The 16,087-nt window shown below is 39.1% G+C and overlaps 1 protein-coding gene across 2 annotated transcripts in view; it reads left to right on the top strand.

The window, feature by feature from the left end:
• The window catches only part of MARCHF5 (membrane associated ring-CH-type finger 5), a 42,494-nt gene that overhangs the window by 10,627 nt on the left and 15,780 nt on the right, over positions 1–16,087 (top strand). Inside the window, exons 2-3 of one of the 2 annotated variants that reach the window (XM_090056519.1) lie at positions 7,993–8,132; positions 12,342–12,544. In XM_090056519.1, the coding sequence (XP_089912645.1) occupies positions 8,041–8,132; positions 12,342–12,544 (295 nt within the window). In that variant the 5' untranslated portion in view covers positions 7,993–8,040. The remainder of the gene's footprint in view (positions 1–7,992; positions 8,133–12,341; positions 12,545–16,087) is intronic. The other variant, XM_090056520.1, reaches the window with a different exon arrangement.

Raw genomic sequence — 16,087 nt, 5'->3', positions numbered from 1 at the left:
CAGCTTCCCCCCCTCCGCCCCTAAATCTTTCCTAGATGGCTGCTCTTGGGAACAAAATATTTTTTTTGTTTGTTTAGAAGTGAATTTTTATATTTGACTAAAATGTGCCATAGTAAAATACCCTTTTAGTAAGGGTATCATTACAGAGAGCTATATGCTGAGTGCTTTCAGTTGTTCTGCTGGTGAGTCATAGAGTCCTGTTCTACATAAAGCAGATGAGTTACTAATTTTTATGAACAGATGTTTAGGAGGGTCATCCTCAGTGCCTTTAGTAGAGTATAGGTTATTTCTGGTTAGAATGGACAAGGCTGATAATCCTGCCTGCCAAATCTGGGTAGATTTTTTTTCTTCTTCTGGGGGCTTTCATGCTATGAATAACCTAAATCTTAATTTTTCCCAGCAATTAAACAACATTTCCTACAGATTGAAACTATCCTTCAGGATTTCAGGAAGTAATATTAATCCTTTTAGTTACTTAACTGCAGAAATATTAGGTGAGAGAAGATGGTGTACTGATTTTTCTTTTCCTCTCCAGTGCTTTAAATACTTCAATTAAATGTTAGCGATTGAGTCATGTAACTGTTTAAAGCAGTACAACTTGAAATGTACTCTGGCTTAGAAAGATAATGTAGTTTTAAAGCTTTTGGGTTCTCCTGCGACTTCTTATAGATTTAGAAAAGTATATTTCTGTCAAGATTTGGGTAAAGAACAATACAAACATGAGTAGCCTGAATTCAAATGCAAACAGCAAACTTGATTTTTTTCTTTCAGTTATTAGAATCTTTATGTGCTATTTGTAACAAAGCAAAACAAAGATCAAAAAATGTTTTTTAAGTTAATACAATCTGTGTAGAATGCATTGTTTAAAATTTTTATTTAAAAATTTGGAGATCATATATTTTTTCATGGTGGACTGATTTAAATTGAGTAGATTTAAATCAGCAAACCAAAAACTTGATTTAAAATAATTGATTTTTTGTATCAACTTTCCCTTTTTTTTTTTTTTAAGGTGCAGTTTCATTGTTTGATATGACAACTATAATATTGATTTACAGCTAAATACAGTTTTTACGCTATGTTTGATATGTGCATTTACCAAGGTGTTATAGCAGCTTGGGATCCTATGAGAACCTTTTCAAGAGTGCCACACACTATGAGGTATGCAAACACTTGCACATGGTTTCTTTTCTGTAGTCAAGAAACTAGAAAGATAAATGTTGCTTTCAAGACACTGAGGGGTGTCTTGAGTCTAAAAGGTTAAAAATTATAGGTATAACCTGCTCATAAGACCTGCCAGAGAAGGAGATTTTGAAGTATGACTAGCTAGTTTGTTCCTGTGCTTATGTACATAGTTAGGTTCCCCCAACCCCCAAGTCCAAACTGCTGTTTTACTCAAATATGTGACAGTGTCCCTCCCATCCCCCATCAGCGTGCATGGGGGGAAGCCCCATAACTTACATTTGCATACAAGGAAACATTATTAAATACATTGTCCATCATTAAACTCCTGTCCAAAGCAGCATGTGCTCAGTAATATAAACCAGCTATCAAGTTAATTAAATGCAGCCAACACTGAGCATGACTATAAAACACATGGCCCATATTGGGCAAACATACTGATGGGAACGTATCGCAAGGATAGGTTCATGCAGCCCATCTGTATAAGATATATGGTAGTGCCCATTGCATGCAGTTCCACTCAGTGCCAGCTCTTTCAAGTCACTCCCACTTCTTCCTCATTCCCTCTCATCTTTTACTTTCTCTTTACTCCCACAGTTGAGCTGCAACTTTCTTTCCCATTTCTAATGATTTTTGTTTCTTCACCAGCCTTAAAAGTCTAGCAAACATCACCAAACAGGACCACAAGCAATTTGCCCCAAATCCTTCTTTTGCCCCCTCTCTGCCTGCTGGGTACAATTAGTGTGGCCCCACCCTCCATGAAGTGAAGCCAGACCAGGTTGTCCTGCCCCTCACTTGCAAGGGCAGGGGAGGGGCTTCTGGGGGAAAAAGTTGGGGGGCACAGGTCAAGGGGGGCTACCTGACCCCTCTGACTTATTTTCATGTACTGTAGCAGTGGGAGGGGGACAAATTCAAGGCAAACCTCCAATAATTAGATTCCATACCTGGAAAATTATAACAAATTCATATATTTTTCATATATAGAATCTAATTATTGGGGGTCATTTTATATTCAGGATAGTGTGATATTTGAGTTAATATCATCTTTGCTGAAAATTAACCTGATTTCCATTTGTTCTGTCCTCAGTGGACATAGAAAAATTGATAACCATCCTTTAGAATTTCTTATGTGTTGGAAGATTTATTGTTGGTCCTTGACCTTCTCTTTATTAGACTAGCCAAATCTAGGTCCATCACTGACCTTGCCTCATTTTTCTAAACCTCTTATAATTCTTGTCTTCTGCACTTTTTCCAACTTGCCTGCACCTTTCTTTAGAAACAGTTCAGAAAGACATTTCAATTTGTATATAAATTGCTAGTTACAATGCAAGAAAAGTTCTTTAAAGGAGACATTTTTGTATATCATAAAGAAAAGTAATAGAAACAGTTTTAAAAAAATTATAGTTCACCTTTAAAGATTGTATGTGTGATCAGACTTTCATTCTTCCCAGGTAGTAGGAGGATGAGAGTATTGGTACATATCTTGCAAAGGCAGCATTCTGCTTTGAGAGTGTATGTACTACTCAACTTTGGGAAAATACTTGGAAGTAATGCTAATAGAGATGAGCAAACATTTTGCCATATTTAGTATTTTAAGATGAGATCAAAAGTGGCCAGCACAGTTTCAGTCCTTCAGCTTCCTTTCCATGAGGACTGTTGTACCATCCACTCTGTGTACAGCATTATGTAGGCTTTTTCAGCGTTTTTTCCCCCTCCTCTGGCTGTACTGTAACTGGTTTAATTTGTTTAAATTGATTCTTCCTGAGAAGAATAATTTTCTCAGCCAGTGCTTTATGTTGTGGGATCTTTTCTGTGTCTGACCATACAAAGACATGTTCTCAGGCTTTTCATGAGACATGGTCTCCAAGTCTTACATATCTACATAATCTGTGTAAGCAGTTCAGCTGATTGGTTTTTAGTTCTAAAGATGGCAGAATTGAGGAAGCCATCATAGAAAAGTACGTCTTGTTCCCTCTACAGTCTCAAACTGTGTGGGGGGGGGGGAGGGGAGGAGAGAACCACTCCAGGAAGGTTTGGTGGGTTGAGACCCTGCTTGAGACCTCTTTAATTGAAGCAGCTTGCCTGTATATAGTAATATGTTGGTGAGAGGGCCGTTTTAATGTTGAGAATCACAGAGAGAACTGTTTTAGGGCAGGCACAGCTGTGAGGCTTTCTTAGTGTGAAAGAGTTTGTTGGCTTCAAGGAAGCCTTTTCCTAAGCAAAAATTAATTTGTGATGTTGGGGTGGGGTTTGTGCATTGTCCATATAGTTCCTGGAGCGCAGGATTATTGTTTTTCACAACCCTTCCTGTTTTGTCAGTATATGCTGTGTAATAGTCTACCTGCTTTAAAACAGCTTCTGTTTTAGCTGTATCTGGGGGAAAAAAAATAACTGATTAGATTACAAGGGGGTTGTTAATTCATACTGGTAAAAATAGAAACATATTTTGAAACTGGATGGTTTTAAATGCAGGAGGGAGAATTTAAAAAGTAGCTGTAATCATAATTTCAAGGCTACAGTAATTATGTTGGCTTGACTTTTAAGCCAAGAAAGTATTTGAAAAATACATTAGTGTTATTGATTTGGCTTTGTAGAGACTCATCAAGGAAAGAGGTTTGAATTTCTGTCAGAAACAATGCTTTGTTCCACCTAGCCAGTCTTTTCTATTTCAGGTTATCTGAGTAGCAACCTGATTCAGTTGTAGGAACAAGGTCATGTTTTATTCAATACAAGAAAATGGAAAATCTGGCAAGAACCAAGATACTTGTGTTGAAATGGTTTTATTTAGCTCTTTCTTGCTAGAGCCCCTGTCAACAGAATGATAAAGCTGATAGCAAAATCCCTTGTATTCTGTTATTTATTATTTATAGCTTCCTAAATGCTTAAGTATATAAGGTTTTTTGTGCAACTTTTCATAGGTCCTTCAAGGTTTAAACTGCGGTCACCTGGCCATAATTTGGATGAAATAACTAGAGGAAGTTGTCTGCAGTGCATATTTTGTTGGCTTATTGTCATAGGGAAAAATAAACAAGCAACTTTACAGGGAAAAGGATTGGTTATGTTTATATTTTGAATATAAAGCCTCACAGAACTTCCAAAGGGTAGTCATTTAATGTTGAAGTAGGACTATATTGACACACCAAAAAGCACAGTACACTTCCTTAATTAGGTGCCATCTTATAGTATTGTAGCCCACAACTTTATATGAACTATCTAGGTTCACCATGGAACTTTTTACTTTTCACATATAAAAATTACAAACCAGAGCTCAAAGGATAGTGACTCGCAGATCACAGTAGTGATTCCAGTGGTGAAAGACGCTCTATGATTTAGACGACTCCTTGCAGAGTGAGAGACGGGAGAGTCAGTCTCAGGCTTTTGTCCTGCTTGAAAATAAAGACTATAGGAACTGAGTCATTTTTGCTTCTGTGTTTGTCTGGGTACCTTTGGTCTTTCATCTCTGCAAGATTGTGTGAGTTGTGTTATGTCTTGGGTGCTCCACTGGTTGCTGTTGCTTTTCTTTCTATTATGCAGTCACTTTACCAGTAGGATTCCTAGAAACTGCACAGTGTCCATCCTTTTTAGAGGGAAATAAATTTTTTGCTTCTGAAGCAAAATCCCCTGAATCTTCTGAAAGGTTTTCTCAGGGGAGATGGTATAACTAAGTAGGTGTCTGAACTCAAAAAAACTTACTAGTCTTAGAGATGGAGAAGAGCATTATCTTTCTTTCTTGAAGACAGTATTCCCTTTGCTTATTCTCTTCAATTGTTCTAATGGTTTAAATGTAAATGGGTAACTACTGAGCCTTAGCTGCTGCTAAGATAGTGTTTGATAAGATTTTTGAATGAGTTTAGGAAACCTGTCTAGTAGCTATACTTGCATAAATCCTTTTTAGTAATATATATTGAATTATTAGTTTTAATCTTCCTATAGCTACTGATATTTCAAGTTATACTTTGGTTTGGAGCAATGGAAAAGGTCTTACTCAGAATTTTCTAATTTGCCTGCTCTTAATGTTATATGGAATGGCTTACCTGGTCCTACATAAACACAGTAGTATAATATAAATTAACTCAAGCATGTTGTATTATGTACTGCTTTTAAAGTTCAGAATGAAATAAGCTAAATATGTTGCATTTCATTGTTCAATATAATCAGCTTCTGTGTGTCAGAGAGGCAGGCAAATGGTTCTTATAAAATGGTCATCTTTACTTTTCAGAATTGTCCTGTTTGGAAAGTTAGTCTTTTACGCTTTTTAAGATTGTATTTTAATACAGTGCTAAAGTAGTTCAGCCAGAGAACTGTGGCCCAAATGTTCAATATATAATAGCAGAGGTGGTTTTCCAAGCAAGCAGAACCCAAGTTTTGTTTAAAAGTAGAAATAGTAATATAAGGTGAAAAAAATGGCTCTGACTTTCCCTCTGTGCAACATTTTATTAATAGGAAGGAGATTCTACTTTCACAAATGTGATTTAAGGGGAAGGAAGGCTGTTGTCTGAAATAACTAATAGCACCTTCATCTAATTCCTATTTCTGCTTCCAGGGTAATGGTCTGTTTCATAGCTGTCTCCTTCTTTAATGGTCTCTAGTTATGTAGCCCTGTCATTGCCTGGAGGGTTTTGTGATCCTAGGAATGAGACTAGCTTTCAAGTTGAAATACAGAATCTTGAATAGGAACCTAGTACAAGCCTTAAATTATAAACAACAAAATCCTTCTTTTATAAGAAGCAAATTCATTGGTTTTCTCTTATAGCCTCACGTGGCTATTTAGAGTATTTTGCTGTCTGAGTCTGAAGGCTCCGTTAATATCATATTTTAGCTTTAGAAGCTTGGTGAACCATCACTAAGTTAGTTGAAAGATAAATCTATGATTGATCTTTATCTTTCCATTCCAGGGAAAGTTGAGAAGACAGAGATGTCATCCTCCAAGTCTTCTCAAGGTCAATAATGTCTTGGATGGTTCCACATTATTCTGTGAATAGTAGGAATCGTGTTGAGCAGAATGATCCATAAGGTTCTCTTAACAATGTCGCTGCCATTTTTCTTTAAGAAGCTAACAAATATCACTAACTACAGGGATATTGTTACTGTACAACTGTTGCCATGTGTTTCAGGTTACACTTGTGAATACATGGCTCCCAAGGTAATAGTGGACAAATTTTGAGTCTGAACATAAATACCAATCTTGGCTTAGTTTTAAATAGTCTGTGCTTTCCCCCATATTTAACATGTAAATGAGATTTCTGGAAAACTTCATTGGAAGTTGTGACAAAAATGTGTGTGTGTGTGTGTATTTTGGTCTCCAGGAAATAGGCCCAGCCAGTTAGAGCTAAAAAATATTGTAGGCTGAAGGTATAAAAACTTACTTTGATGTTGAAGATACCCACATTTTTAGTTATTAATAATTAATAGTGTTTATTGTAAAAATACAGTGCCAGAGAGCACTCTTAAAGATAAAAGTAGTTTGGTTTGCAATCTGTATGGATGTAGCACTGCTAAAAGAGGTAAGAACTTGGGCTTCCTTGATAATTAGGAGTCTATTTAAAGTGCACCAGGCGAAGGAAAAATTGCTGCCCGCTCGCAGTGCCTGGCACCATTCTCATGGTCTTTTTATGGCAAGACCCCTTACAACTGATTGGCTGAGGGATCATGACAGCTCCTCCTTTTGCCACTGATAGGCTGAGAGAGCTGCCTTTTGGTTGGCAGAGCTGTGTGGAGCCACACTAAAGGCAGCACTCTCGGCCAGTGAGCAGCAGAGGGAACAGCTGCCATCACAGCTGTTCCACTTTGTGCCATAAGCTTCCCTCCTGCCCCAGCTGGCTGTGAGACTGAGTTATAGTGGCCTCTAGCTCCCACTAGGGGAGCCAGCATTATATTTTTTTGGTGAGCTTTTTTTCCCCCTGGCAATTCCATGCAAAATTATGAAAACCGCCACTTTTCAGAGTGGTTTTTAGAAACTGCCATTTTTTGCGGTTTTCATGAAAATCATGAACCTGCAATTTGATTAGGTTCCTCTGATAATTCTTGATGGTCAACCACCATGCATCAGCAACTGACGCATTTTTGTCAGGCTTTAATCTGCTCAGATTTTGTGTGGTGTTGGGGGTGATAGTGATCTTTCCTGTTTTCCTGTCTTTTGCCAACTTGTGGCTTAACTGGGTACTTGAGGCATAGTTAATTATCCTGTCACCTGGACCTGGTGGGACATATACAGACAAAGCAGTAAAAAAAAAGAAATATGTCACTACTGCTGATGGAGCCTGTAACAGCTGTATGCTTTCTGAAAAATGTCAGCATAGATGCTGCCAAAGTCAAAATTCAGAATTAACTTATCACTGAGGTGAACAGAAACAATTTGCCTCTTTTCTGTGTTGTCTCTCTTTAGACGAAAGGATACAGTGTTCCCAATATGAGTTGATACAACGTGAGTTTCAAAAGCATGCAACTAGACATTTTAAAGGTGTCAGATGGCCATAGCTTATTTTGTATCTTCTGTTCCAAGAAAGCTGGCAATACTGAAAGTATTAATAGAGCTAGTGTTTAAATCTCATGGGGATAGACAATAAGGAAAACAGTGTCTCAGTTCTTCCTATAACAGCTTCTGTGATTGTTACCACTGGTAGTGAGTAAAATGAAATCTGCAGCTAAAGCACCCCAATGTTGTGGGACACTAAGTTGTAGAATTGTGTAGTAGTGTTCCTGAAGTTCCTGCCTTGTCCTCATTCAGAGCTTTGGTTCTGAATTGGCTGACCTTCTCCCTACCTTCCCTGTGACTGTTTTGACAATACTAACAAATGCCCTTTGTCTGTTTAGAGGACATAGCATGCTGCTGCCTGGCACCCAGTGAATCTGAGTATGTGAATGCGTCTGGTTTGGGATGAGGCCACGAGCCGTCTCCTGAGCAGGAAGCAATATGGTGATGTTCTCATGGCATTGTGCTCAACAACTTGGAGGTCAGCTTCTTGGCAGTGCTAATTAGCTTGTTCACAGCACTTTTCTAAGGAAGTTAACTGAATGTATTGTAAAATACTTATGGTACTGGGAGTCTGTAGAGCATCCAGGACTGTGTCCTAGGTTTTAAATTGGTGGCTTTAATGTTAACCTAGACGGGGCAGACTAGACCAAATAGAATTAAGTGGGGATAAATGGATGTCATTTTTTAATTAGACAGAATTTGCAGAAGCTGCATTGATCTGAATTAAGTACAAAGAACAAAAGTGTGAATTCATCTGTTCTAGATGTCTGGATCCAATTCCCAAATGGAAACTAAAATTTTAAAGAACTCTGATGCTGAAGCAATAATTCAGGCTTGCATACAAAGATAGACAGATTTGGTTTGTAAAGGAAATATAAAAATTATTATGCATTATATCTGTAAATAAATATTTAATTGCCATGACCTAAGGAAGTGGAGAAAAGAGAAGTGTTATTTTCTAAAATAGTATTGTATCTACAAGAGCATTTAGTATCTGACTGCCTAGAGATCAATCTTTGGAAAGTTGGCACCTGCTTATAATTTTTCTAATATTAGCATGCCAGTCTTTGATTTTCTACATTGATAAATGGGTCTGTGACTCTTCTGTGTACAGATAGTTACTCACTTGGGTATTCTTGACTGTTCTTAATCTGTTTTTGAGCAATGAAATGAGTATGATTGTAGGATAATTGCTGTGGAACATTTGGTAAATTAATTTTCCTCTGCTACAAAACTGATATAGCAGTGACTGATGTAGCTAAGTATGTTAGTGATTTAATAGTAGCTTGTTTCAGTATCCAGGTATAGCATTTATTCACTGATTTTTAATACACTTTCACTTGCTGGTTAGTTTATTTTCTTTTAGTGAACTGAGAATGAATTGGAAACGAAAATGGTTTTTTTTTCTTTTGCACTGTACATTTTTAGTGCTTTACCTGCAAATGATACGTTTCCACACTCTGGAGGCAAAAATTTGATACCCAACTGTTTCTACCTATCTGTAAAGCACTGTTCATCTAATCTGCTAATTTAGCGTATTTATTGATTTCAAGAGGAGGCTCTTCCCATGTATTATATGGGTGAGCCCCTCATCTTGGAATTGAGTGCGCAGGTGGCAGGCAGCTACTGCAGCCCTGGCCCTGACCCTGGTTTGGGGCCAGAGCCATAGCTGCTGCCTGCCCCCCACTGTCCCTCTACTGTTTCTGTACCCTCTGCCTCACTTCCCCCCACCCCTGATAGGCCCCTGCCTCCCCACCTCCCACCATCCTCCCTTCTTCTGCCCTGCCCCCTTCCAGTGTTTGTCCTTGCTCTAGCCTGGGACACAGGAGCACAGATACAGCCCAGCCCAGCTCCATAGCAGTTGCTTGGAAAAAGTGGGGCATGAGGCTGCAGGAGGGCAGGCACAAGGGGAAGTAAGTGGTGGTGGAGGACAGGAAGTAGAAAGCAAATTGACTGCCTCCTCATACCATCTACCTCTCTGCCACTGCTGTCCCTGCTGCAGTGTTAGGGATGATGAATTTAAGATGATCTTCCAATAATTAGATTCTATACTTGGAAAATTGTAACAAATTTATAAAATTTCTGTGTATAGCATCTAATTATTGAGAGGTTGTCTTAAATTCAGAGTCACCTTGGATTCAGGTAAATATAGTAGTTAGTTTAGTTTTTTAAGCTTCAGTTGGCAGAACTACAGAGAGTATGATCTAAAATGGAGGGAAAGAAACATTGTAGGTGGCATGGGCCTCAACATTATGGTTACGGTTGACTGTCATTTTTCTGTTTTGAGACTCTGCTTTTTATTGCTTATGACTTTATCAAAATAAAATGCTTAGTATTAAGCAGAAAAGTTTTCAGGACAGTTTTTCATGGGAACAGCAAAAGTCACATCTCTGACGAGCACTACTCCCTGCCAAATTTCAAGTCCTGTTACAAAACACTGAGGTGATCAGGGCATCTCAGTAAAAGAAATTTTTCATTACCAACAAAACAGTGTTTTTACCTAACTTCATCCTCAGATGGCTGAAATAATGTTACTAATACTTTCCAAAAAAGAAAGAGTTGAACATGCATCATAGGCAATTCCAGCATTTAATGAAGAACCCCCAAATTAAATAGTGATAGTATATTCTCATTTAGATTAAAAGGGTGTACCTATTAATTTATTGAGGCTATTGAAAAAATGTTCAAGTATTATTGCAGTTATTTCTTTCATATTTTAACATTCTATAGAACATGGAATTACTTAATAACTATATAAACACAAAATCTATAAAATGTTACATTAGATTCTAAAACTCAGAAACTTGAATATAAAATTAGGAAGGTTTTTTTCATTGATTTTTTTCATAGACATTAGGGCTGGAAGGGACCTCACAAGATCATAGAGTCCAGCCCCCCGTCCAAAGGGCAGGAAGTCAGCTGGGGTCATAGGATCCCAGCAAGATAAGCATCCAATTGAAGGTATTCAGTGTAGGTGCTTGAACAACCTCCGATGGCAGGGTGTTCCAGACCTTGGAGGTTCGGACAATAACGAAATTCTTCCTTATGTCCAGCCTGAAACGGTCTTGCAGTAGTTTATAACCGTTTGACCTAGTCATCCCTTGGGGCGCTCTGGTGAACAAACGTTCCCGCAGATACTGGTGTTCACCCCGATAAACTTATAGGTGGCCATCAGATCACCCCTGAGTTTGTGCTTTTCCAAGCTAAAGAGCCCCATGGCGCTCAGCCTGTCATCGTAAGATCTGTTTTCCTGACCTCTGATCATGTGTGTGGCTCTCCTCTGGACTCTCTCAAGCTTCTCCACATCCTTTTTGAATTGTGGAGCCCAAAACTGGATGCAGTACTCCAGCTGCGGCCTTACCAAGACCGAGTACAAGGGGAGAATAATGTCCCGGGATTTGCTCGAGAAGCATCTATGGATGCAAGCCAGCGTTTTGGTTGCTTTACTAGCCGCAGCATCGCATTGCAGGCTCATGTTCATCTTGTGGTCAATGATGACCCCCAGGTCTCTTTCTTCTGTAGTGCTAGTGAACGTAGCACTGCCGAGCCTATAAGGATGCTGCAGGTTTTTCCTCCCAAGGTGGAGAACCTTGCATTTTTCGTTATTAAGCACCATCAGGTTTCAGTGTTAAACACCATCAGGTAAATTAGTTCAATATGAAATAAATTTTGGAATTTTTAGAAACTCCTGTTTAATTCAGAGCCAATCTTATATATATCATCTTCCAAATTATGTCCCAGCTGGACAGAGACTAAATTAGCAGCATGGATATGCTTAGTGTGCCATCCAGGGTGCCATTCAAACGCACCATGTTATTTGCATGTGATACCTCTGGAATCAGAGATGTAGTTAATTTATCTTGTGTGGTATTGTGTAAATGCAACTATATTGCTTCCATTTCAAGAGGTAGTGCTTATAGAGCAGCACTGTGTTTTAATATGGCACTACCTGGCATGGGAAGTAGGTGGCAGAGTAGTTACAGCAGACCCATGTTCATTTCCTAACTGTGCCGGTCACATACCCTTTTCCTTCCTTATCCCTGTTTATAAATAACCCTGAGTTGTTTGGATGAAAAGTGGTGTGTGTGGGTGGGGGCAGGGTGTATATAAATGCAGAGTACTTGAATCCATACAGTAATTTACTGTATATAGCGCTGTTGTCATTTAAGTTTTGGTGTTGGTGCTTTTTATAATATGTCACTGATTTATATGAAGGAATGGTCTCAGAATGTTTTCATTTGGAATTCATTTGGAATTTTGCAGATAATGGGCTACTGACAATTTTTTGCTCTTGATTCAAGCACACAGCACAGCATCTGTTTTGTAGTAACTTTAGACTGAAAGATATATAGACAAAACAAAAGAGAACATTAATTGTACAAATATCAAGTGATTCTGATTTTGACCCAACAATATTGGCATGGTCTAACCCCTAAATTATCAAAGATAATTATTTAATTAGTAATTTAAAATATTTTAAAATGAATATTTTGCTGGCCATAACATTGTTGTGTTACCAAGAAGATTTTTGCTGTGTAAATGAAGTGTTGATGCTTCTGGTAATTTATGAGCTGACTGACATAACACCCATCCAGGTTCTTCATAAGCAAAGCACCATTTTTAATTATTTGTATTGTGTGAATTCCTGCTTCTGTCTGATGCATGTTTTTTTTTAATTTAATTACAGAAGTTGCTGGGTGTGTTTTGCCACTGATGAAGATGATCGAACAGCAGAGTGGGTGAGACCTTGCAGGTGCAGGGGCTCTACAAAATGGGTTCATCAGACTTGTCTACAACGCTGGGTGGATGAAAAGCAGAGAGGAAACAGCACAGCTAGAGTTGCATGTCCTCAGTGCAATGCAGAATACTTAATAGTGTTTCCAAAGCTAGGTAAGACACATGCAGCTAAATTCAAAACAGTCACTGTTTCAGTATTCCTATTGTAATCTGCTTAATGCAAGACTTTCAGTATCTTATTGTTTTGCTGAGCATTAAAACTTCATGCAATGAATGATTACACAATAATTGAATTGCCGGTGTCTCTTGAAAAGCTGTTGCAGAAACTTGTAATTACAAAAACTACAGCAAACTGCTTGAAATTGTTCTTTGCCCTGCATCACTTTGTTGCACTCTTGGGAAAGCTCCTATTCTGTACATGAATTACTGAAGCTGCTGATGACTTACTCATCTCTAAACTTATTATGTTAATGTTGCTCTTGCCTTCCTGAGCACAGATAGGTTTAACTCGGTAAGAGCTAAATCTTCTCTTTCTTTACCAGTATTTGGTATATTGGTTATTTGGATAACATGGCTCTGCAGGCTGGATCTGGCCCACAGGCCAGAGTTTGAGCACCACTGTTCTATACTGTTACATCTAAGTAGGTCACAATAAACATATCCCAGAGTGCTTTGCTAACCTGTAGAGGGATTATGTTCTCAGTGTTGTAGAAAGTACTGTTATGAGCCTAGGCCCAGCTGGAGAGGATTCTGTCTTATGCCCCAGCTGGAAGTAACTTGGCCACATACTTGTTCCTGGTCCAGTGAACCTTCCTCAAGGTCTGCAGGACTGTTTTGGCAGTTTGTGACTTAACGGGGTTGACATTGCGCTGACACAGCCTTAAGGAACTCCTCCATGTCATTCTATAGGGGGCTGGAGCCTTTCAGCAGCAAGGAGCCACAGGGTGAGGTACAGCCCTGCTGGCAGGCTGATTACCAGCCTCACATTGACCCTATCTGTTGGCTACTTTGGGCTACAAGGTAAATAAGCAGTGCTGGTTCATAACCTGGAACGTTTCCAGGTCGCTGTTAAAGCATTCTGGCAGTGGAACCTTAGGTTTGTGAAAGTGATGGGAGATGGCAAATCGGGGTTGAAGCCATTGCTGGTTGGTCTGGCTGTAGCCTTAGGGTTGGATTTTCTTGTCGTAAGGCTGCCACTTGGGTATATAGGGCCCTGTTTTGTACCTGCAAAGTGTCCATTAGGGTGAACCATACCTCACATGGTTCACATGAAAAACCAAGAGATTTCAGTAAGAATACATAGCATCAGAAACATTTTGATTTGTGGTCTTTTTGAATTTTTTGCAACAGAAGAATTGCTCTATTGTTCTCTGTAGTTAAAAAATGTGAATGGTGAAATCCGTGAATAAGAAGGCACTGCATTCATGAACAGAGTGCCTCTGGCATTTGAGGAAGTGGGGGGCCACAGCCGCTTTTGTGGTGGCGGGAGTGCGGCGGCAGGAGTGCAGTAGTGGCAAGAGCAGAGCTCCCGAGGAGCTCCTTTAAGTGTATTTAAGATGCGGGTTCAGCATTCACGAATATTTGAAACTGCGAATGCCGAACCCGCAAATAGCGAGGGTTTTCTGTTGTTCTTTCCAAAGTTCACATTTAGCATGCGGCATCAGCTATAAGAGGTATGCCCTAGAAATTAAATCTTTCAAACGTAGTCATGTCAATTAAAAATTATGAAGTAGTTAATTGTTGATTTTTAAACAGAAATCTCTTTAATGTGCATACATTATCTGTTTGTTGTTAGATATTGTTATGATGGATATTGGTAGAAGAGGGGAATGAACCAGGTGGATGTTCGCTAGAGTTGCTGAGGTTGGAACAAAGAATTTAGGCATCTCTTTTAGAACTTAACACCACCCCATTGAAGAAGTGGGAAAAGAAATACTTCTTCCAAGTACCAAAAGCTCTGACTGTCGTGGTATATAAATGATTCTCTTGCTCTGAATTTACTTGCCAAACTTTGTCAATTTTCCTTTTCAGCTTCTCTCTTTCTATCTCCTTAAACAACTTATTCCTTTTAGTTGTATTTTCAGAGCAAGTTAGTGTAGCCCTTCAAAAATTTAAGTCCAAACTCCTCCTTCTCCCCTTCTCAACACTAAAACTCTAAAAATTGGTTTCAGATGTAAAAAAATATAAACCTGCATGTGAATTTGTTACGGTTTTTCCAATCCCTAAAACTGTTGTCCTGTGCCACAGAACCTAACTTCAATTTGCCTTTACCAAGAAAAAACAATCTTCATTTAAATTTTCAGCACCATGCTGTAACTTGCTGTATGAATAGGTATTTTGTAATGGTTCCAAAGGACTACTTGATTTCATCTAAGCCAGGGGTTTGCAAACTATGGTATGTGTACCCATACTTGGCAGGAGAAAAAATTATTTGTGGGGGCTGGAGGAGTGTATGGCAGGGGTGCTGGGTGTGGCGCTACAGCAGCGGGGCACAGTGGTGGTGCTGGAGCAGTGGAGCTAAGCACACATGGGGCACTGGTCTGGCTGCACACTAAGCAGCTTGAGCGCTGAGGGATGGCAGCGTGGAGGTGCTGCTGCTGTTGCCAGTAGTCGCAACATTAATTTGGGAGGCTAAGCGATGTTAGCCCTAGCCTTCTGCCACCTATGTGTACCCCTGTGGGTATGCAAGACATCTCTGGGGGATATGTGAGAGAAATTGTGTAATGGTGGATTTAATTTTCGTTATAATACTTGGCATTTAATAGGGTTAAAATATAAAATATAGGCTGGTAGGGGTATGCTGGTAAATCTGCAAGGAGGCACTCAATTAAAAAAAAAAGTTTGGCAACTGCTGATCTAAGCTATTTAGTAGAATAATGACGATATACTTGCCATTTACTTTTTTTCTTTAACAAGTAAAAATATTCAACTTTAGGAGAATAGGTACAGTATAGTATCTGAAGGAACAAAGGTCTGGCTCAGTAGTATCTAGTCGAGGAGCAAGTAACTGGAAACAAACAAAGATAAGCATTACATTTATATCACTAAATATGCCCTTGTAGCGCTACAAAATGTAAGCATACAGCAGTTCAAGCTGTTTATAACACTACGAAGTCCATGAAAGTGCCCCATAATTGTAGTGTGTTCAGAGAGGACCTTCTTGGCTTTATAGTGCTGCCTGTACTGAAATCTTCGGGTTAATCTTTCAAATTGTATGTGGATGTTTGCACACCTAATAGTGCTAACAATGTTCTGTTATATCCACCCTCTTAATCACTTTTTCTGTAAACTAAACGTACTTAATTCCCTCAGTCTCTCCTTGTATGGCTTGCCTTCCAACCCTTTTTGTCGTTTTACCTTGGTGGCTCTCAAAACTGTTTTGATTTTGAGGCACCCCTCCATAACTTGTGTAAATTGAATTGCACCAGATTTAAAAAACTAATTTATATATTATAGTGTGTACCTCCTTGCAGAGGGACTGGGCAGTGTGGAAGGCAAGGACAAACGTGAGCCTGCATTTGTCTCTACACAACTCATGACACCCTTTGTGACAAAGCCGCAACACCCCAGTTAAGAACCACTGTTTTAGTTGGTTGCTTTTGGACCCTATAACTTCATCAAGTCCATTCTAAATGCACAACCCCAAACTGCACACGCTACTCTAGATGAGACTTAACCAGTGCTGAGTCTAGTGGC

The sequence above is a fragment of the Crocodylus siamensis genome, chromosome 7, assembly GCF_052110815.1.
Source record: "Crocodylus siamensis isolate JL-2025a chromosome 7, ASM5211081v1, whole genome shotgun sequence".
In the NCBI taxonomy this organism is placed as follows: Eukaryota; Metazoa; Chordata; order Crocodylia; family Crocodylidae; genus Crocodylus; species Crocodylus siamensis.
This window is presented reverse-complemented; position numbering and strand designations above follow the sequence as displayed.